The 24,556-nt window shown below is 38.2% G+C and overlaps 1 protein-coding gene across 1 annotated transcript in view; it reads right to left on the bottom strand.

Annotated features, from left to right (window-relative positions):
• Window positions 1-24,204, bottom strand: part of CATSPERE (catsper channel auxiliary subunit epsilon) — a 245,410-nt gene extending 221,206 nt beyond the window's left edge. The window contains exons 1-4 of the mRNA XM_060010760.1: window positions 24,126-24,204; window positions 19,331-19,379; window positions 3,330-3,403; window positions 2,983-3,052 (exon numbers count right to left, since the gene is read on the bottom strand). Of these exons, the coding sequence (XP_059866743.1) occupies window positions 2,983-3,052; window positions 3,330-3,403; window positions 19,331-19,379; window positions 24,126-24,190 (258 nt within the window). The 5' untranslated portion in view covers window positions 24,191-24,204. The remainder of the gene's footprint in view (window positions 1-2,982; window positions 3,053-3,329; window positions 3,404-19,330; window positions 19,380-24,125) is intronic.
• Window positions 24,205-24,556: the final 352 nt, after the last annotated feature.

Raw genomic sequence — 24,556 nt, 5'->3', positions numbered from 1 at the left:
TACACTAACAACGAAAAATCTGAAAGAGAAATTAAAGAAACAATCCCAGTTACCACTGCAACAAAAAGAATAAAATACCTAGGAATAAACCTACCTAAGGAGGCAAAAGACCTGTACTCAGAAAACTATGAAACACTGATGAAAGAAATCAAAGATGACACGAACGTATGGAGAGACATACCATGTTCTTGGATTGGAAGAATCAACATTGTGAAAATGACTATACCACCCAAAGCAATCTACAGATTCAATGCAATCCCTATCAAATTAGCAATGTCATTTTTCACAGAATTAGAACAAAAAATTTTACAATTTATATGGAAACACAGAAGACCCTGAATTAGCCAAAACAATTTTGAGAAAGAAAAACAGAGCTGGAGGAATCTGACTCCCTGACTTCAGACTCTGCTACAAAGCTACAGTCATCAAAAGAGTATGGTACCGGTATAAAAACAGAAATATAGATCAATGGAACAAACAGAAAGCCCAGAGATAAACCCATGCACCTGTGGTCACATAAGCTACAACAAAGGAGGCAAGAATGCACAATGGAAAAAAGACAGTCTCTTCAATAAGTGGTGTTGGGAAAACAGGACAGCTACATGTGAAAGAATGAAATTAGAACAATCCCTAATACCATACACAAAAATGAACTTAAAATGGATTAAAGACATAAATGTAAGACTGGACACTATAAAACTCTTAGAAGAAAACATAGGCAAAAATCCTCTTTGACATAAATCACGGCAAGATCTTTTTTGACCCACCTCCTACAGTAATGAAAATAAAAACAAAAATAAACAAATGGGACCTAATGAAACTTAAAAGCTTCTGCACAGCAAAGTAAACCATAAACAAGATGAAATGACAGCCCTCAGAATGGGAGAAAATATTTGCAAAGGAAGCAATGGATAAAGGACTAATCTCAAAAATATACAAACAGCTCATGCAGCTCAATATCAAAAAAACAAACAACCCAATCAAAAAATGGGTGGAAGATATAAATAGACATTTCTCCAAAGACAACATACAGATGGCCAAGAGGCATGTGAAAAGATGCTCAACATCACTATTTACTAGAGAAATGCAAATCAAAACTATAATGAGGTACTGGTCACAATGTGCATCATTGAAAAATCTACAAGCAGTAAATGCTGCAGAGGGTGTGGAGAAAAGGGAACCCTCTTGCACTGTTGGTGGGAATGTAAATTGATACAGCCACTATGGAGAACAGTATGGAGGTCCCTTAAAAAACTAAAAATAGAACTACCATATGACCCAGCAATCCCACTACTGGGCATATACCCTGAGAAAACCATAATTCAAAAAGTGTCCATACCACAATGTTCATTGCAGCACTATTTACAAAAGCCAGGACGTGGAAGCAACCTAAGTGTCCATTGACAGATGAATGGATAAAGAAGATGTGGTACATATATATAATGGACTATTACTCAGCCATAAAAAGAAATGAAATTGGGTCATTTGTAGAGATGTGGATGGACCTAGAGCCTGTCATACAGAGTGAAGTAAGGCAGAAAGAGAAAACCAAATATATATTAATGCATACATGTGGAATCTAGAAAAGTGGTACAGATGAACCTATTTGCAAGGGAGGAATAGAGAAGGAGACGTAGAGAACGCACATGTGGACACGGGGGAGAAGAGGGGGTGGGATGAACTGGGAGATTTAGATTGACATATATACACTACCATGTGTAAAATAGATAGCTAGTGGGAACCTTCTGCACAGGGAGCTCAGCTTGGTGCTCTGTGATGACCTAGTTGGGTAGGATGGGTGGGAGGGAGGTCCAAGAAGGAGGGGATATATGTATACATATAGCTGATTCCCTTCGTCGTACAGCAGAAACTAACACAACATTGTAAAGCAATTATATTCCAATAAAAAATTCCTTATTATTATTGTTGACTAGAGAGGATTCAACATCACTCTTATTTAATTGCATTCACATAGCTTTCCTGAATTGAAGAAAATGTAGTGGAATACAAATAAATCTGCTAGAAATGGCTTTTTAACTGTTGATATTGTCATAGGAGTATATGATCTGAGACCCACTTATCTGGGAGTACTGTTATCATTAAGGTGGTAACTGGGGCTTTAATATATTTATTAATAAAAAAGCTAATGTAAAAATCATATATGGTGATCCCCTCTTATCCATGGGGGATATATTCCAAGACCCCCAGTGGATGGTTGAAACTGCAGATAGTACCAAATCAGCCCTATATATACTGTTTTTTACTGTACATACATACCTATGATAAAATTTAATTTGTAAATTAAGCACAGTAAGAGATTAACAACAATAATAATAAAGTTAAATAATTATATCAATATGATCTTTTTTCTTTCCTTATTTAGTTAAAAACGTTCACCTTTTCACTTAAAGGAAGCACTTAATTGCTTCTCTTTGGCATATCTGAATTGCCAGAATCACTGTTCTTGCACTTTGGGGGCTATTATTGAGTAAAATAAGGGTTACCTTCACACAAGCATTGTGTTATCACAAAAATAGATCTGATAACTGGGACAGGTACTAAGTAACTAATGGGTAGGATATGCCAGACAAAGGAATGATTCATGTCCCAGGTAGGATGGAGTGGGATGGCATGATAATTCATCATGCAACTCAGAACAACTGCAATTTAAAGCTTGTGAATTGTTTATTTCTGGAATTTCCCATTTAAATTTTTTGGACCACAGTTGACTGTGGGTAACTTGAAAGCAAAGAAGGTGTAACCATGGATAAGTGGGGAACTACTGTATCAGTTCATAACATAATTTGCTATGAGATACATCTAAAAATTAATGATATATTGACAATAATTTTAAAATACCTCTTATAGTTACAACTCAACTATTTAAAACAGGTTAAGTTAAAACATCAAAAATAAGGCAAAATAAAATGTAACAGGGATAATTATTTAAGATTTACTAATTTATCATTAAAATCAACTTACTGGGCCCATAACAATTGGTTTTATAATCTGAATACCAGGAGAAGAACAACGTAGTTCTGTCTTGGGTGATCTAGCAGTTAAAAACAATGGGAAAGGAGAAATAAGTATAGATGCTTATGAGATTCCCCTACTACTTTTTAAGCCTAAAAACTTCCATTCTTTGCTAATAAGAAAAATAAAAAATATAGCAATAGTTTACTTCTCTCTTATTTTCAAAGTGATTTTGTCTTTCTTTTCACATCTATTAATGAAAAGAAATTTACATTAAATCACAGCCTTGAATCTGAATGTCCACACTATATGAATGGTTTTTACTCATACATTGAATTTCACAGCAAAAATCTTACCTTTTATTTTTTATAGAACAAGTTCCCGGCACACTCCACTCAGAAAATAATGTTCCTTCATACTCTAACTTAATCTGGAAAAGAAGGTAAAATAGCTCAAACAAAAATCTGCTCTAAAATTTTTTATCTCAGTGTTTAGATGTAGGGCTCAATTTTCTGAGTCATTATTTAAAGAGAGAATAACTAAAGCTCAATGCCTTTGAAATTGTACAAGTAAAAGAAAAATAACAACTTTTATGGGACATTTCAATAGTCTGCCCCCAACTATAAGATTTTTATTTTATTTTACTTCAAAAGTAATCTATCAAGTGTCTAGAAGGTGGCACTTAAGGTGATACAATCATCATAAATTTCTTCAGTCGCATTTTCCTTATTTCCTTATTTCTACTTTTTTTCCTGCTTCCACATTCTTTCATTTATAAACTCTTTCTTCCTGGAAGTATGCTCATACAATTTCTAACATTATCAGTCTTAGTCTCAACACTGGTCATCCTCTTCAGCCAGAGTTGGAGCCCAATTTCACCTCCTAATATTGTTACATAAAATTACGTACATATACATATGTATACAGTTTTATGTATATATACATATATAAATATTGTTTCATTGGTTTTACTTGAATGGGGATTATAATACCAGCTATCTCATAGATTTGATGATATAGGATTAATGAACAGTGTATAAGAAGATAAAAGAGAAAAGTTCACCAGAAGCTATGACACGACCCTGTAGTATATAAAGCAAAATTTGATAGAATTACTAGAAGATATTTTAAAAGTCACAAATGTAGTGGTAGGCTTTAACACACTTTTTTCAAGCCATAGATTAAACCTGAAGAAAGGGTAGTTACAGCTGACCCTTGAACAACTCAACAGTTAGGGGCACTGACACTCCACATAGTGGAAAATCTGCCTATAGTTTATAGTTAGCCTTTTATATATGAAGTTCTTCAGTATCAGTGGTTCCATATCCACAGGTTCAGTCAACCTTGGATTGTGTAGTACTTTAGTATTTACTATTGAAAAAAATTCTTTGTATAAGTGGAACAGTTCAGCTCAAACCTATGTTGTTCAAGGGTCAACTCTGTGTGCTTGTGTGTGTGTGTTTCTAAAATTAACCAATACAAAATATATTCTTTTCAAGCTCACATAGAACATTTACCAAAATTGACCACATTTACAAAGGAAGTGTTAGCCAATCTCAAAGTACTATTATCACACATACCGTGCCTTTGATATTAATGAAATAAAATAATTAGAATTTCTCATAAAGTTAATCAGAAAAAATTTTAGGATATTTGTAATCTTTTTTTTCACATCTTTATTGAAGTATAATTGCTTTACAATGGTGTGTTGGTTTCTGCTTTATAACAAAATGAATCAGTTATACATATGTCACTGGTAATTTGATAGGGATTGAATCAAATCTGTACATTGCTTTGGGTAGTATGGCCATTTCAACAATATAAATTCTTCCCATCCAAGAGCATGGGATATCTTTCTATTTCTTTGAATCATCGTCAATTAGCTTTACTAATGTTTTGTAGTTCTCAGCATATATCTCTCATCTTTCTGGTGAGGTTTATTCCTAAGTATTTTATTTTTTTCACGCGCTCTTAAAGGGGATTGCTTGTTTACATTCCCGTTCTGATATTTCATTGTTAGTATAAAGAAATGCAACTGATTTTTGTATGTTAATCTTGTATCCTGCTACCTTGCTGAATTTGTTTATCAGTTCCAGTAGTTTTTGTGTGGAGTCTTTAGGGGTTTCTATATATAGTATCATATCTGCATGATGACAATTTTACCTCTTCCCTACCAATTTGAATAGCTTTTATTTCTTTTCCTTGTCTAACTGCTGTGACTAGGACTTCCAATACTATATTGAATAGAAATGGTAAGAGTGGGCATCTTTATCTTGTTGCAGATTTTAGTGGGAAGGCTTTCAGCTTTTCACCATTGAGTATTATATTGGCTGTGGGTTTTTTATAAATAGCTTTTATTATATTGAGATATGTTCCCTCTATACTCACTTTTGTACGGGTTTTTATCATGAATGGATGTTGAATTTTATCAAATGCTTGTTCTGCACTATTGAGATGATCATGCGGTTTTTGTCTTTTCTTTTGTTGATGTGTTATGTCACATTGATTGATTTGTGTATGTTGAACCATACTTGTGACGCTGGGATGAATCCAAGTTGGTTATGGTGTATGATCTTTTTTATGTGTTGTTAGATTCAGTTTGCTAATATTTTGTTGAAAATTTTTGCATTTATATTCGTCAAAGATATTGGCTTGTAATTTTCTTTTTTGGTAGTCTTTGGTTATGGTATCAGGGTGATGATGGCTTCATAGAATGTCTTTGGGAGTCTTCCTTCCTCTTTGATCTTTTGGAAGACTTTGAGAAGGATTGGTGTAAGTTCTTCTTTTTATGTTTGGTAGAATTTGCCTGTGAAGCCATCTGGTCCTGGACTGCTGCTTGTAGGGAGTTTTTTCTATTTCACTTCTAGTGATCTGTTCAAGTTATCCATTTCTTCTTGATCCAGTTTTGGTGGGTTGTATGTTTCTAGAAATTTGTCCATTTCTTCTAGGTTGTCAAACTTGTTGGCATACAATTGTTCATAATAATTTCTTTTTTGTCTTTCTGTGGTATCCATTTTGATTTCTCCTCTTTCATTTCTTATTTTGTTTCCTTGGGTCTTCTCTCTTCATGGGGAGGCTGGTCAGAGTTTTTTCTATTTTGTTTACCCTTTGAAAGAACAGCTCTTGTTTTTATTGATTTTTTCTATATTTTTAAATCTCTATTTTATTTATTTCCTGTCTGATCTTTATTTTCTCCTTCTTTCTGCTGACTTTAGGTTTTGTTTGTTATTCTTTTTCTAATTCCCTTAGGTGGTGTGTTAGGTTATTTGAGATTTTTCTTGTTTCTTAAAGAAGGCCTGCATTGCTCTGAACTTCCCTCTGAGAACTGCTTTTTCTGCATCCCATAGATTTTGTATGGTGGTGTTTTCACTGTCATTTGCCTAAATGTATTTTTAAATTTCTTCTTTGATTTCACTGTTGACCCACTAGTCTTTTACTAGAAGGTTGTTTAGTCTCCATGTAATTGTTTTTTTCTCATTTCTTTTTCTGAGGTTGATTTCTAGTTTTATGCCATTGTGGTCAGAAAAGATGCTTGAAACAATTTCTATACTTTTAAATTTGTTGAAGTTTGCTTTGTGCCCTAGTATGTGGTCAATCCTAGAGAATGTTCCATGTGCACTTGAAAAGAATGTGTATTTTGCTTTTTTTGGATGTAATGTCCTGAAAATATCAATTAGGTCTAACTGTTGTATTATATCATTTAGGATCTCTGTTGCCTTGATTTTCTGTCTCAAAGATATGTCCACTGATGTGAGTGGGGTGTTAACATCTCCTACTTTATTGTATTCCTGTCAATTTCTCCCTTTGTCTGTTCGGTAGTGTGTATATGTCAATGCCACTCTCTCACTTCATCACAGCTTACCCTTCCTCCTCCCCATATCCTCAAGTCCATTCTCTAGTAGGTCTGTGTCTTTATTCCCATCTTTCCCCTAGGTTCTTCATGACATTTTTTTTTTCCTTAGATTCCATATATATGTATTAGCATACAGTATTTGTTTTTCTCTTTCTGACTTATTTCACTCTGTATGACAGACTCTAGGTCCATCCACCTCACTACAAATAACTCAATTTTGTTTCTTTTTTGGCCGAGTAATATTCCATTGTATATATGTGCCACATCTTCTTTATCCATTCATCTGTCGATGGACACTAGGGTTGCTTCCATGTCCTGGCTATTGTAACTAGAGCTGCAATGAACATTTTGTTACATGACTCTTTTTCAATTATGGTTTTCTCAGGGTATATGCCCAGTAGTGGGTTTGCTGTGTCGTATGGTAGTTCTATTTTTAGTTTTCTAAGGAACCTCCATACTGCTCTCCATAGTGGCTGTATCAATTTACATTCCCACCAACAGTGCAAGAGGGTTCCCTTTTCTCCACACCCTCTGCAGCATTTACTGTTTGTAGATTTTTTGATGATAGCCATTCTAACTGGTGTGAGATGATATCTCATTGTAGTTTCGATTTCCATTTCTGTAATGATTAATGATGTTGAGCATTCTTTCATATGTGTGTTGGCATTCTGTATATCTTCTCTGGAGAAATGTTTATTTAGGTCTTCTGCCCATTTTTGGATTGGGTTATTTGTCTTTTTGATATTGAGCTGCATGAGCTGCTTGTAAATTTTGGAGATTAATCCTTTGTCAGTTGCTTCATTTGCAAATATTTTCTCCCATTCTGAGGGTTGCCTTTTGGTCTTGTTTATGGTTTCCTTTGCTGTGCAAAAGCTTTGAAGTTTCATTAGGTCCCATTTGTTTATTTTTGTTTCCATTTCTCTAGGAGGTAGGTCAAAAAGGATCTTGCTGTGATTTATGTCAGAGTGTTCTGCCTATGTTTTCCTCTAAGAGTTTGATAGTGTCTGGCTTTACATTCAGGTCTTTAATCCATTTTGAGTTTATTTTTGTGTATGGTGTTAGGGAGTGTTCTAATTTCACTCTTTTACATGTACCTGTCCAGTTTTCCCAGCACAACTTATTGAAGAGGCTGTCTTTTCTCCATTGTATATTCTTGCCTCTTTTATCAAAGATAAGGTGACCATATGTGCGTGGGTTTATCTCTGGGTTTTCTATCCTGTTCCATTGACTGATATTTCTGTTTTTGTGTCAGTACCATATTGTCTGGATTACTGTGGCTTTGTAGTATAGTCTGAAGTCAGGGAGTCTGACTCCTCCAGCTCCGTTTTTTTTTCTCAAGATTGCTTTGGCTATTCTGGGTCTTTTGTGTTTCCATAAAAATTGTGAAACTTTTTTGTTCTAGTTCTGTGAAAAATGCCAGTGATAGTTTGATAGGGATTGCATTGACTCTGTAGATTGCTTTGGGTAGTACAGTCATTATCACAATGTCGATTTTTCCAATCCAAGAACATGGTAAACCTCTCCATCTATTTGTATCATCTTTAATTTCTTTCATCAGTGTCTCATAGTTTTCTGCATACAGGTCTTTTGTCTCCTTAGGTAGATTTATTCCTAGATATTTTATTCTTTTTGTTGCAATGGTAAATGGGAGTGATTTCTTAATTTCACTTTCAGATTTTTCATCATTAGTGTATAGCAATGCTAGCGATTTTTGTGCATTAATTTTGTATCCTGCTACTTTACCAAATTCATTGATTCGCTCTCATAGTTTTCTGGTAGCATCTTTAGGATTCTCTATGTATAGTATCATGTCATCTGCAAACAGTGACAGCTTTACTTCTTCTTTTCCGATTTGGATTCCTTTTTTTTTTTTTCTTCTCTGATTGCTGTGACTAAAACTTCGAAAACTATGTTGAATAATAGTGGTGAGAGTGGGCAACCTTGTCTTGTTCCTGATCTTAGTGGGAATGGTTTCAGTTTTTCCCCATTGAGGATGATGTTCGCTGTGGGTTTGTCATATATGGTCTTTATTATGTTGAGGGAAGTTCCCTCTATGCCTACTTTCTGCAGTGTTTTTGTAACAAATGGGTGTTGAATTTTGTCGAAATCTTTCTCTGCATCGATTGAGATGATCATATGGTTTTTCTCCTTCAATTTGTTAATATGGTTTATCACACTGATTGATTTGCGTATATTGAAGAATCCTTGCATTCCTGGGATAAACTCCACTTGATCATGGTGCATGATCTGTTTAATGTGCTGTTGGATTCTGTTTGCTAGTATTTTGTTGAGGATTTTTGCATCTATGTTGATCAATGATATTGGCCTGTAGTTTCCTTTCTTTGTGACATCTTTACCTGGTTTTGGTATCAGGGGGATGGTGGCCTCATAGAATGAGTTTGGGAGGGTTCTTCCCTCTGCTATATTTTGGAACAGCTTGAGAAGGATAGGTGCTAGCTCTTCCCTAAATGTTTGATAGAATTTGCCTGTGAAGCCATCTGGTCCTGGTCTTTTGTTTGTTAGAAGATTTTTAATCACAGTTTCAATTTCAGTGCTCGTGATTGGTCTGTTCATATTTTCTATTTCTTCCTGGTTCAGTTTCGGCAGTTTGTGCATTTCTAAGAATTCTTCCATTTCTTCCAGGTTGTCCATTTCTTTGGCATAGTGTTGGTTGTAGTAATCTCTCATTATCCTTTGTATTTCTGCAGTGTTAGTTGTTACTTCTCCTTTTTCATTTCTAATTCTATTGATTTGAGTCTTCTCCCTTTTTTTCTTGATGAGTCTGGTTAACAGTTTACCAATTTTGTTTAGCTTCTCAAAGAACCAGCTTATAGTTTTATTGATCTTTGTTGTCATTTCCTTCATTTCTTTTTCCTATATTTCTGATCTGATCTTTATGATTTCTTTCCTTCTGCTAACTTTGGGGTTTTTTGTTCTTCTTTCTCTAATTGCTTTAGGTGTAAGGTTAGGTTGTTTATTTGAGATGATTCTTGTTTCTTAAGGTAGGATTGTATTGCTATAAACTTCCCTCTTAGAACTTCTTTTGCTGCATCCCATAGGTTTTGGGACGTCGTGTTTTCATTGCCATTTGTTTCTAGGTATTTTTTGATTTCCTCCTTGATATCTTCAGTGATCTCTTGGTTATTAAGTAGTCTACTGTTTAGCCTCCATGTGCTTGTATTTTTTACAGACTTTTTTTTTTTACTGTAATTGATATCTATTCTCATAGCATTGTGGTCAGAAAAGATACTTGATATGATTTCAATTTTCTTAAATTTACCAAGGCTTGATTTGTGACCCAAGATATGATCTATCCTGGAGAATGTTCCATGAGCACTTGAGAAAAATGTGTATTCTGTTGTTTTTGGATGGAATGTCCTATAAATATTAATTAAGTCCATCTTGTTTAATGTATCATTTAAAGCTTGTGTTTCCTAATTTATTTTCATTTTGGATGATCTATCCATTGGTGAAAGTGGGGTGTTAAAATCTCCTACTATGATTGTGTTACTGTCCATTTCTCCTTTTATGGCTGTTAGTATTTGCCTTATGTATTGAGGTGCTCCTATGTTGGGTACATAAATATTTACAATTGTTATATCTTCTTCTTGGATCGATCCCTTGATCATTATGTAGTGTCCTTCCTTGTGTCTTGTAATAGTCTTTATTTAAAGTCTATTTTGTCTGATATGAGAATTGCTACTTCAGCTTTCTTTTGATTTCCATTGGCATGGAATATCTTTTTCCATCCCCTCACTTTCAGTCTGTATGTGTCCCTAGGTCTGAAGTGGGTCTCTTGTAGACAGCATATATATGGGTCTTGTTTTTGTATCCATTCAGGCAGTCTACATCTTTTGGCTGGAGCATTTAATCCATTTACATTTAAGGTAATTATCAATTTGTATGTTCCTATTCCCATTTTCTTAATTGTTTTGGGTTTGTTATTGTAGGTCTTTTCCTTCTCTTTTGTTCCCTGCCAGAGAATTTCCTTTAGCATTTGTTGTAAAGCTTGTTTGGTGGTGCTGAATTCTCTTAGCTTTTGCTTGTCTGTAAAGTTTTTAATTTCTTCATCAAATCTGAATGAGATCCTTGCTGAGTAGAGTAACCTTGGTTGTAATTTTTCTCCTTCATCACTTTAAATATGTCCTGCCACTCCTTTCTGGCTTGCAGAGTTTCTGCTGAAAGAGCAGCTGTTAACATTATGGGGATTCCCTTGTGTGTTATTTTTCCCTTGCTGCTTTTCATATTTTTTCTTTGTACTTAATTTTTGATAGTTTGATTAATATGTGTCTTGGCATGTTTCTCCTTTGATTTATCCTGTATGGGACTCTCTGTGCTTCCTGGACTTGAATAACTATTTCCTTTCCCATATTAGGAAAGGAAGTTTTCAACTATAATCTCTTCAAATATTTTCTCAGTCCCTTTATTTTTCTCTTCTTCTTCTGGGACACCAGTAATTCGAATGTTGGTGTATTTAATGTTTTCCTAGAGGTGTCTGAGACTGTCTTCAGTTCTTTTCATTCTTTTTTCTTTATTCTGCTCTGCAGTAGTTATTTCCACTATTTTATCTTCTAGGTCACTCATCCGTTCTTCTGCCTCAGTTATTCTGCTATTGATCCCTTCTAGAGAATTTTAAATTTCATTTATTGTGTTCATCATTGTTTGCTTGCTCTTTAGTTCTTCTAGTTCCTTGTTAAGTCTTTCTTGTATTTTCTCCATTCTATTTCCAAGATTTTGGATCATCTTTACTATCATTATTCTGAATTCTTTTTCAGGTAGCCTGCCTATTTCCTCTTCATTTGTTAGGTCTGGTGGGTTTTTACCTTGTTCCTTCATCTGCTGTGTGTTTCTCTGTCTTCTCATTTTGCTTAACTTACTGTATTTGGGGTCTCCTTTTCACAGGCTGCAGGTTCGTAGTTCCCTTTGTTTTTGATGTCTGTCCCCAGTGGCTAAGGTTGGTTCAGTGAGTTGTATAGGCTTCCTGGTGAAGGGGACTAGTGCCTGTGTTCTGGTGGATGAGGCTGGATCTTGTCTTTCTGATGGGCAGGTCCACGTCTGGTGGCATGTTTTGGGGTGTCTGTGGCCTTATTATGATTTTAGTCAGCCTCTCTGTTAATGGATGGGGTTGTGTTCCTGTCCTGCTAGTTGTTTTGAATAGGTGTCCAGCACTGTAGCTTGCTGGTCGCTGAGTGAAGCCGAGTCTTGGCGTTGAGATGGAGATCTCTGCGAGATTTTCACCATCTGATATTACATGGAGCTGGGAGATCTCTTGTGTACCAGTGTCCTGACGTTGGCTCTCCCACCTCAGAGGCAAAGCCTTGACCTGGCTGGAGCACCAAGTGCCTTTCATCCACATGGCTCAGAATAAAAGGGGGAAAAATTGAAAGAAGAAAGAAAGAAAGAAAGAAAGAAAGAAAGAAAGAAAGAAGGAAAGAAAGAAAGAAAGAAAGAAAGAGGAAGGAAGGAAGGAAGGAAGAAGATAAAATGAAATAAAATAAAGTAAAATAAAGTTATTAAAATAAAAAATTATTCAAGAAAAAAATTTTTTAAAGTAAAAAGAAAAAAAAAACGGATAGACAGAACCCTAGGACAAATGGTATAAGCAAAGCTATACAGACGTCACACACAGATGCATACACATACACACTCAGAAAGAGAGAAAAAGGGGGGCAAATATATATATCTTTTGCTCCCAAAGTCCACCTCTTCCACTTGGGATGATTCGTTGTCTATTCAGGTACTCCACAGATGCAGGGTACATCAAGTTGATTGTGGAGATTTAATCCGCTGTTCCTGAGGCTGCTAGGAGAAATTTCCCTTCGCACAGCTCCCGGGGCTCAGCTTTGGATTTGGCCCCACCTCTGCGTGTAGGTCGCCCAAGGGCATCTGTTCTTCACTCAGACAGGACGGGGTTAAAGTAGCAGTTGATTCAGGGGCTCTGGCTCACTCAGGCCGGGGGGATGGAGGGGTACGGATGCGGGGCAAGCCTGCAGTGGCAGAGGCTGGCATGACGTTACAACAGCCTGAGGCGCGCCATTTGTTCTCCCGGGGAAGTTGTCCGTGGACCACGGGACCCTGGCAGTGGCGGGCTGCACAGGCTCCCAGGAGGGGAGGTGTGGGTAGTGACCTGTGTTTGCACACAGGCTTCTTGGTGGCAGCAGCAGCAGCCTTAGCGTCTCATGCCCGTCTTTGGGGTCCACGATGATAGCCGCGGCTCACGCCCGTCTCTGGAACTCCTTTAAGTTGCGTTTTCAATCCCCTCTCCTGGCACACCAGGAAACAAAGAGGCAAGAAAAAGTCTCTTGTCTCTTCGGCAGCTCCAGACCTTTTCCCGAACTCCCACCCGGCTAGCTGTGGTGCACTAACCCCCTGCAGGCTGTGTGTTCACGCTGCCAACCCCAGTCCTCTCCCTGGGATCCGACCTCTGAAGCCCGAGCCTCAGCTCCCAGCCCCCGCCCGCCCCGGCGAGTGAGCAGACAAGCCTCTCGGGCTGGTGAGTGCTGGTCGGCACCGATCCTCTGTGTGAGAATCTCTCCACTCTACCCTCCGCACCCCTGTTGCTGCGCTCTCCTCCACGGCTCCGAAGCTTCTCCCCTCTGCCACCCGCAGTCTCCGCCCGCGAAGGGGCTTCCTCTTGTGTGCAAACATTTCCTCCTTCACAGCTCCCTCCCGGTGGTGCAGGTCCTGTCCCTATTCTTTTGTCTCTGTTTTTTCTTTTTTCTTTTGCCCTACCCAGGTACGTGGGGAGTTTCTTGCCTTTTGGGAGGTCTGAGGTCTGCCAGCGTTCAGTAGGGTGTTCTATAGGAATTGTTCCACATGTAGATACATTTCTGATGTATTTGTGGAGAGGAAGATGATCTCCGTGTCTTACTCTTCCACCAGCTTGAAGCTCTCCTCTGCCTGAGAAATTCTTTATCTCTCCTTCTATTCTAAATGATAATCTTGCTGGGCAGAGTATCCTAGGTTACAGATTTTTCCCTTTTAGGACTTTGAATATGCCTTGCCACTCCCTTCTGGCCCGCAACTTTTCTGTAGAGAAATCAGCTGATAGCCTTATGGGGGTTCCCTTGCAATTAACTCTTTGGTTTTATCTTGCTGGCTTTAGAATCCTCTCTTTAACTTTTGCCATTTTAATTATAATATGTCTTGGTGTAGGTCTGTTTGGGTTCATCTTGTTCAGGACCCTCTGTGCTTCCTGTACCTGGATATCTGTTTCCTTCTTTAGGTTTGGGGAGTTTTCAGCCATAATTTCTTCAAATACATTTTCAATTCCCCTTTCTCTTTCTTCTCCTTCTGGGATCCCCATTACGCATAGATTGGCATGCTTTATATTATCCCATAGGTCTTTTATATTGCTTTCATTTTTTTTTCACTTGGTTTTCTGTCTGCTGTTCTGATTGTGTGATCTCCATTATTTTAATCTTCCAGATCACTTATTAGTTCTCTTGCATTATTCACTCTGCTATTCATTGCCTTTAGCTCAGCTTTTGTCTGGCAAATGAGTTCTCTAATTTCTCCTAGTTCCTTTTTATAGTTTCTGTTTTCTTTTTACAATAACCAGCATATCTATCAACAGCCCTTCTTAATTCCTTCAGCATTTTCATTATCTCCTTTTTGAACTCAGTGTCTATTAGACTGAAGAGGGCCGTTTCATAGTGTGTTCTTTCAGGGGAATTCCCTTGATCTTTTAATTAGGAGTGGTTCCTCTGCTTCTTCATTTTACTTATATTTCTCTTGCTCTATGAATTTAGGAGAAACAATATCCACTGTGGTCTTGGAGGGCTATTTTTATGTGGGAGCATCCCTTGTGTAGACTGTATGGGTTTAACACTTTTGGTGCAAGTGTTGTTTTGAGTACGGATGCCTGCTGCCTCTTTCCTTGGTGTGTGCTGGCTGTTATCCCCTTGATAGGAGGTATGACTGGTGTTGTGGTGGACAGAGCCTGCACTGGATGCTGAGCAGGTCCTCCTCTTTGCTCTGTGGTTGTCACTGCCCTGACAGGGGCAAGGTTTGCTCCTTAGTTTTAGGAGTAGAAGCCTCAGATCCATTTCTGAGCTGTGTTTCTGAACTGCAGTGCATGGTATGTGGGATTGGAGTGCTCTCACTGGGAGAGAAGCCACTGAATATTCCTCTGCCAGAGCTGTTCACTGCTGAGTGTGCTCTGTTGTGTCACCTTTCACCCACTGTGCAGGCTCACAAAGTACACAGTTGTTGGCACTGCCGTCAGCCCCATCTCAACCATGCGCATGCCGGCAATCAGCCCTCATGTCTCTCAGGCACTGTTTTCACAAGGCCACCAGCGCGGATCCACTGAAGTCGGGTGCCAGGACTGGACTAGTCACACACCTGGACCTGCTGTGCAAGCTATGGAGGCAGCCCAGATCCTGACCTGGGTCAGCCCCCATGTGCAGGCACCCACAAAGCCCACAGCTGCTAAGGCCAGACCCGTCCCAGCCATGGGAGTACCCACTGTCTGCTCGGATGTCCTACGGGTGCTGAATTTACAAAGCCGATGGTGGAGGTGTAAATCAGCGGCTCACACAGCCATGGGGAGAGATTCCAGCCCTACCTCCTAAGTCACACAGCCCTGGGGCTCAACTATGATTTCAGCCCTGCCTCTGCATGTGGGCAACCCATTGGCCTGCTCCCGGAGCCTGCCAAGGTGGCACCTGGTGCCAGAGCCTGCTGAGGTGTGAGCCCACCAAGGTGGTAGCTGGAGCTTGCGAGCCTGCCCTGGCAGCGGCAGGAGAGTAGGAGTCTACTAGGCAGGTGCCTGCTGAGGTGGTGGATGGAGCATGCACTCCTGGAGCCCATGGAGGTGGAGGCTGGTGCAAGGAGAAAGAGGCTGCTATGGCAACCCCACTCCTCCCTTTGTGCACCACTTAACAATGGAGCTCTGTTTCTACAGGCCCGGGTTTCTTCCGCAAACCACCCTGGTTGTGGCTGAAATACACTCCAGCCCCTTCAGGCTGTCTCCTCCACACAGCCAACACCAGTCCTCTAAAACCTGAGTTTCAGCACTCAGTCCCCACTCGTAACAGTGGATGTGTGTCTCAGGCTGGGGCATGCAGGGTGGTGGCACGACCATCTGTGAAGGTCTCTCTCTGTTCTGCCTGCCACAAACCAGTTGATGCATTCTCCTCTGAGCATGTGAAGCACCCTTTCTGTCCTGGTTGATCTCCCCACCAGGGAGGGGGCTTCCCTGGGTGCAGGAACCTTTCCTTTTTCACAGCTCCCTCCCAAGGGTGCCAGTCCTGTCCCACTTCCTCTTTTGTTGTTCCTTTCATCCCACCTGGTTACGTGGAGATCTTTCTTGTCCTTTCAGGTTTTTGAGGTCTTCTGCTAGTGTTCAGTAGGTATTCTGTGAGAACTGTTTCACTGTAGATGTATTTTTGATGCATTTGTGGGAGGAGGTGAGTTCCACATCCTTCTACTCTGCCATCTTTATTCCTCTCCCCAGCCATTATCAGGTAAATTACTTATCTCCATTTCTTTAAGGTTTTTTTTTGCCCTGAGGTTTTATCTTATTGTTTGGAACATATTCCTCTGTTATTTCATTTTCCTTGACTCTTTGTTGATTTCTACAGTAGATGAAACTACCATCTCTCCCAGTCTTGAAGGCATGGCCTTGTGTAGGAGATGAGCGTATTGTTCAACCCTGCGCTAGCTCTTGGTTATCTCTCCTTGTGATTGTCCAAGCAGTCTATTTCATTTTTAATAGCTCCTAGTAGTTGAGGATGTGCCAATACCTGTCAGTGTCCCAAATGGGAGAATCTGTCAGCACCTAGATTCATGCTGATTAGCATCCAGATCCTCAGGCAGCAGCTTTGAAAGTGTGCAAATATATACTGTCCTGTGGGATTGCAAGCATATAAGCCCCACTGGCCACCAGAGGCAGGCAATCTGTGGTGATTCCTAGGCAGCAGTCACAAAAATCAGGGCTCCAGATGAGTGTACAAGCTCCCATCTCAGAAATACCAATGAACTGTAATGAGGCAGAGGGAGAATGCAAAGACAGTATCCAACAGTGTATGTTCCCTAACAGCACCTTCATGTGTGCCAATCCTCATGCTGAAATTTCAGGAAAAGCAAAAAGGTGGGGAGGGACTTTTTAAAATGCTTTCCATCAAGAAGATTCATGGACTACTTAATCCCTGAAGTATTATGCATACTTAATATTTTCTTTCTCTGAATATTACTTTCAAGCAAGCACAATACCACTGTTTTTATCATCTACTCTCTTGACTTTTGTCTAACTTCTGCTCTGATAATCAAACTCTAGCTCCTAATCTGCATTTCTGCAATTACATAACTTTTTTGTTTTGGGGACCAATTATCAATTAAAACTGAAACATTTCTGTAACCTACATAAAAGTGATAAAGGAACAGTAGAAAAGAAAAAGGGTGATTTTAAAAAAAGACTAATAAAATGGTCAATCATATAATAAAGTTCTTCAAGAAAAAAAGATGAAGTACATAAACAAATAATATTAGAGAAATACAGTAACTACAAATAGAAATTTAAGTGGTATGCAAAGATTATAAAGAAATGGATAGCAATAAATTTTAAGACAAATGCACATTTTAAAAGGAAATATAGTTTTAATAACCTAAGTGGGAAAAGAATTTGAAAAAGAATAGATATATGTATATGTATAACTGAATCACACTTTGCTGTACACCTGAAACTAACACAACATTGTTAATCAACTCTACTCCAATATAAAATAAAAATTAAAAAAAGGAAATACAGTTTACATAGATTCCTTTTGCCTGGTTTTGAATAATGTAAATACAACAATATCTGTAAACAGAATATGAACGTAAACTGATAAAATTACTTTGTAAAATCTTTTGGCACCATCTACTAAAGCTGAACATATGCACATGCCTTATGACTTATCAATTCCACTCCTAGGTATACACCCAGCAGAAATACATACATATGTTAAGCAGAAAATAAGCATAAGAATGTTCATAGCAGCCCTAATCACAGTAGACTAAAAATGGAAAAAACTGATTGTTTATCTAGAGTAGAATGATATATATATTGTTGTATGTTAATTCAATGGAATATACAGAATTGAAACTCCAACTACATGAAACATGTTGCAGAGAGGATCCGTCAAATCTACCAATAGGAAAGAAGAAAGTTCAGAAATCAACACATCCATATATAAAACAAAGATGATACCAGAAAAAATAATAAGGAAACAATAAATTTTAAAATACATGCTGGTTCATTCTATGGAGAAAGTAATGTAAATGCCTACCTTATATTATACACAAGGTGGACTCCAGATATTACTTATGACCTTTATTTGAAAAGTAAAAATATAAATCATATAAAAGAAAATGTAGGATAAAAATCTGTGCAATGCAGCGTAGGCAAAATTTTTTCTTAAATAAAATTCAAAAAAAGTATAAACTGTAACATCAAATAAGGGATGGGATGGCTCAACAAAAGTCATCTTTTAAAAAAAATAAAGTATCCATGGACAAAGTCAATGGTTAGATGAGTAGATGAGAGGCTAGGAAATGATAACTAAAATATTTAAAATCAACATTTGACTAATACATAGAGTGGAATGTAGACAATGCTCTGTAAATCAACGAGAAAAGGGTAGAACATTAAGTGGAAAATGGGCAAAAATGAAAAGGCAATTCACAGAAGAATCCTGCATAAATATGGCAAACGATGCACAAAATCACTAGTCATCAGAGAATTGAAAATAACAACAGCAGTAAACTATTACTATGTAGTAATGAGATTGGTAAAAAAAAAAAAAGGGAAATTCAAGAATACCAAATTCTGGTGAAGATGTTCACGGTGTAAGAATATAAATTGTGATTGCCATTTTGGAAAAAATCTTGCAGAATTTAGTTAAGTTAGGTGTCTGCTTCCCTATGTCCTACGAACCATAGCTGAAAAATTATTGCACAGATTCATAAAAGGCCATGTAGAAGGGCATTCATCACAATGTTTTCTGTGGTGGTAGGAAGCCATTCATCCATCGTTAGGGGGAGGAATAGATAAATAATATACACACACACTAGTAATCAGGCGTCATTAAGTGTACTAGACAGTGTTGAATTTAAAAAGTAATGTAAAGAAGGAAGTCTATAGCTTGGGTGACCATACATCCTGGTTTGTCTAGACAGCTCCGATTTATACCTATTGTCCCAGCATAACTGTTAATAGCACTATCTTTAATTCTCAATAGTTTAACAATATACTGCATGGTCATCCTGTCTGTATCATAACACCATTTTGTGAATGTTGAATCACAAAAACACTCAAAAACAACACTACCTATTTTTGCTAAATACATATTTAAAAACATTTATTGAAGGGGGAATTTATATTAGGAAGATATATAGGATGAGGAAATAAAATAAAAATAAAAGAATGACACTGTGCTGTATGACTGAGTATGATTAACTTTGCTTTCTGCTGTGAAGTCAAAAAATTAATAATTATAGTTTAAAAAATTAAATACTTACAGTACTTCTGGTACTAAAAATGTGGTAGTTTGGGCTGTTACTGGAATACCTGCAGAGGAAAATGTCAAATATGAATACTAAAACTAATTTCTCCCCCAAATAAAAGGGATTCTATACTTGGTCAGAGCATGCCTGCGCTGCCATGAACTTTACATTTCTGCCCAAGCACCTTCTTAGAAAGTATAGTCAGGGCTAAAACTGGGAATATCAGCAACATCTACCCATAACTCAAGGTGCGCTCAAGGTTGCTCAGTATCTGAAGACACTATAGCAAGAAGTAAATACTTTTACATCTTGTTTTTGTTTTAGAATAAAAACTGTTGAAGAATATTGGCTCTAACTCCTTCACCTGTAAACTGAGTTAAAATAAAATGGATAAAGATTGAAAAATCAAAAAAACCGTATTTCTTATTTGAAGCATTGAAGTAAAGAGCAAATTTCTATGAGTCCTTTGTTCATTATCATTTCTCGCTATAATTCAGAGTACTTTAATTTCTGTGTATATGATTTATCTACTCTCCAATAAAAATATAATGTCTATGGAATTGAAAGTTTTCTAGTAGTCACATTAAAAAAGTGAGAAAAAACAAGTGATATTGCTTCTAATAATATATTTTATTCAAAAGTATTCTTTTTTTTTGGTACTAAGTCTTTGAAATCTGGTGTATATACTACACTTACGAAACATCTCAATTTTGACTAGCCACATTTCGAGTACTCAAAAGCCAGATAAGGCCAGTGGCTATCATAAAGCATCATCTTGAAATTCCCTTTACCTTCCCTTTGCTTCAGTAATCTATTCCATGTCTACATTACACACTTAATTGCCATTGGAATTGCTCCATCCTTAAAATCTTAAATCAGAGGCAATTTCTGTGTGTATTTGTATGTGGAATTGCTGGGATATCACTATGTAACTCTTTTAATAGATGTCAGTCCCATAATGAAATATATTTTGTTATTTATAATGAAACATTTTATCTATATGCAGATTTCAGATAAAATATAAAACATTTTAATGTATTTTTATATATCCCTATAAATTAAAATGGAATATATTTTCATCAAAGTCTCTTTTCAAGTAAGTATGAACCACCTCCCACTTATGAATCTAAGACCTCTTTCACTATAGTAAGAAAGACAGAAACCTCAGGAAAGAGAAAAATACAAGTGAAAATTTTTGTATTTTAATTTACAAAGTTAACCTGGGCAATTTGTGAATGAAACCTGGTAGCTAAATGATAAAACTACCTTCTCTGACAAGCCCTTTTCCCCACCTTCTCCTTTATCAGCTTCCAACTCCTACTAAGGCTGGGTACAGGATATGGAGGGAACAGTAGCTAAAGGAGTCATATTTAATTTATTAACTTCATCACAGACAACTATAATAACACCTTCTCGTTCCTGCTTCCTTAATTATGTCAAATATTTACTGTGTTATTGTTGGAAATGGATCTGGAATGATCAAAGGTGTGGGTGTGCAGATGGCCCATGTGCTAGGACAATTTTTTAATGAAAAGGACAGTGTCATCTCACTCTGGGACTCTAAGAATGTACCTCTCCTACTCTCTCTAGTGTATTCCCACTCTACCAGTTCTTCCAAATCAAAGAGAATTCTTGACTTTTACCCCTTCCTTCATCTCCTAAGAGATAAGTCATTCCTGACTTCACTTTTTCTCTCTCTATCCAGCCTAAAAAATATATTTTCTCTCAAACCCCTTATTCATCCTAAGGGGTTTGTCTGTCCTGGAATTGGTCCTCAATAGGTCATACTCTTGGGCATCTGACAGAAGCATATGCTAAATCATTCATGTGGGAAAACCATACATTGCAGGAAGCACAGGATTCCCACAGAAAGTCCAACCCCCACTGGATATATTAATCTAACAGAAAAAAAGACTTTGAGACAAAAAGTGTTTTCAGGGACAAAGAAGATCAATCCATTATAAATGTGACCCAATAGAATAGCAGAGCATGAGAAAACATATTCTTTTCAAGTGCATATGGAACATTTATAAAAACTGATCATCTAGTAGGACATAAAGCAAGTCTCAACAAATTTCAAAGAATAGGTATCATGTGGACCCTGCTCTCTGATTATAGTACAATTAATGGAGAAGTTATTAACAAAAACATAATCAAATATTTACATATTTGGAATAAAAACAAACTTCTAAATAATTCGAGGGTTATAGAAGAAATAGTGATTATAGTTAAAAATGTCTAGAAGTGAATGATAATGAAATGATTATATATCATTTCTTATGGGATACAGCAAAGGAGTACTATATGGGGTATTAATACCTTTAAATGCCATATTAGAAAAGAATAAAGACCAAAAACTGTGAGCTAAATGTCTGGCTTAAGATATTTGAGAAAAAATATCAGAATAAGCCTAATGAAAATAAAAGAGAGAAAAATGAAAACAGAAATCAATAAAATAGAAAACAAAGACACAAAGATAAGTAAAACAGACAAGCTTCTGACAAGACATTAAATGATTTGAAGTGGTACTTTAAAATCTACACTAAAACACTTATGTTCAGGGGTTTAACATATGAGTCCAATCACAACGTTCAAGGAACAAGTTATCCTAATCCTATACAAATTCTTCCAAAGAACTGAAAAAGAGATAACACTCTCCAACTCATTTTGTAAAGCTAGTGTAATGCTGATATCAAAACCAACCTAAGACATCATGAAAAAGAAAAATACAGACATAAAAATCCTAAAGAAAATATTTGCAAATTGAATACAATAAAGTATAAAGAGATAATAAACCATGACCAAGTTGCACTTATCCTATGTATGCAAAGATGATTTTATTAGAAAATTCTACAAATGAAACTCACCACACATTTTTTTTTTTTTTTGCGGTACGCGGCCTCTCACTGTTGTGGCCTCTCCCGTTGTGGAGCACAGGCTCCGGACGCGTAGGCTCAGCGGCCATGGCTCACGGGCCTAGCCGCTCTGCACCGGGGCACGAACCCATGTCCCCCTGCATCGGCAGGCGGACTCTCAACCACTGCCCCACCAGGGAAGCCCTCAAACTGTCTTAAAAAACTCTTCCCTTAAGTCCATTGGTGAGTTCACGTCTTTTGAGCATTTATTGCCTCCTTGCACCTGCAATAAATGCTGAACTTTCCTTCACCACAACCCAGTGTCAGTAGATTGGATTTACTGCGCATCAGCAAGCAGACTCAAGTTCAGTAACATTGTTAGAAAATTTAGGTAAATACCTCTAAGACCTCGGGGCAGGGAAATATTTCTTAAATAAAACATCTACCCTGGAATTCTCAACTCCCCCACCCCCCAAAGGCTAACAATAAAACACAAATTCATTATATTAAGTTTAAGAAATCTTGTCCTTTAAAAGCACACCTTATTAAGAACTAAAATTCAGGGAATCTGTGACTACCATGACAAAAAAATACCATTTTTGTCTTCCCTAACCTCTAATTGAAATTTAGCATTTCCTTAATTATGAATGTACACCAGGAGTTGGCAAACTACGTTCTTTGGGCCAAATCCCATCGGTTTTTGTAAACGGATTTGTATTTGCACACAGCCACGCCCTTTGTTTACTATTGTTGGTGTATGCTGTCCCCTACAATAACAATGTTGAGTGGCTAAAACATAGACTGCATTGACCGAAAAGCCTAAAATATTTAATATCTGGTCCTTTACACTAAAGTTGATGACCTCTGGTGTACAACATAACAAACGTTATAAACTCCCTAAGTTTCACAGGTGAAGCTGAATAATATCAGGTACCATACTTTATTGACACAGGCATGTGTTGAGAGCTTGAAATATATCATTGTATTCAAGCCTCACAACAACCCCATGAGATGGGTTTAATCATCGTCATTTTATAAAGAAGAAAATGAAGGTTTACAAAGTTCTGTCAGAATGCTACGGTTTTACTTTTTCTCAGTACTTCAATAATCCTTTCCAATGGCTACTCTCACTCTATTTGAACTCTCCATCTGTCCATTGAGATGCCATGGATCCCTTCCTTCTGAAACCTCTATAATAGTTTGATTTATTGTGGGTATCCTTACATCTTAATGTTAGAAGGTAATAATAATTGTTATAGCAAAGCCTCCATTAAACAGAATATTCGCAAAATCTGATTTTTCTAGTTAATCATCTGTATTTTAACCTGTGTTGAAAATCTAAAATATTTTGATACACTTTCCAATCCAGCAGTCACCTAATGTTGACCAAAAAGCAAACTTGCATAGAGGATCTCTCAGAACTTTAAAGTTTTCCTTCCCCAAATCAACCCACTTTATGCGGGAATTACACACCCTTACGTTTGTAGAGTGTATATTTTGTAAAGCACTCTCTCACAAATCATTCAACCACAACTACCTAATATAAACCATCAACTACCCTGTTACCCTAGTGAAGCTGGCCTCCCCTCCCCCCCCCCCCCCCCCGCCCCGCCTCCGCTATTTCTGGTGGAGACTTTTCGGTTCTCCTGTGCTTCTCTTCCCTCAGGCAAAAGGGTGCAGTGGGGTCCAGGGGATGGCGACGTGAAGGTACCGCGACCCTACGGCGGGAACTTGAGGAGGCAGCCAAGTCCTAACAGTGTGCCCTCATTTCCCGCCCTCATTCACTGAAAACTCTCGGAAGGGGCGGGGTGAGCCGGGGCTGGTGTTGGGGGAACTGGGAGACCAGGCTGTGGTCTACAAGAGCGCCTGGCCCCGGGACGCTGAGGCGCCGGGGTGGGTCCCCGCCTGCCCGGCCCAAGGGGCGCCCCCCTCGCCCGCGACTGGCGTCTCTTTACCTCCACAGAGCCGAGCCGCAACAGCTCAGCCAAGACAGCAGCACCGCCACTCCTGAGGCTGACATGGCTGGCGCCAGTTCGCAACCACTCAACAGCCCAGCGCGCCCGCCAGTCCGCGCGCTCCCGCGGACGCCGGTTTCTGAAGGTGCTCGGTGCCCGCGCCGGGGGCTGGCGGGGCCGCTCATCGCGAGGCGAGGGCGTGTGCGCCCGCGTGCCAGCCATCCCTGGAGAGGCGTGGGTGCGTGCGCATGCGTGCAAGCGCGCGCTGAGGCCGGGACTCCCCAGGCGTCAGAAAGTTAGCTGCCGGCCACGAAAGCGTAAATCAGATTTTAGGCAAAGCAGAGCTATGCTTTTTTGGAATGAAATAGCAAAACCACTTAAACTGACCACTGAGAATCCAAACAGGATGAAGGTGAAACTTTTAAGTTAGT

Source organism: Delphinus delphis, chromosome 1 (genome assembly GCF_949987515.2).
Source record: "Delphinus delphis chromosome 1, mDelDel1.2, whole genome shotgun sequence".
Classification (NCBI taxonomy): Eukaryota; Metazoa; Chordata; class Mammalia; order Artiodactyla; family Delphinidae; genus Delphinus; species Delphinus delphis.
This window is presented reverse-complemented; position numbering and strand designations above follow the sequence as displayed.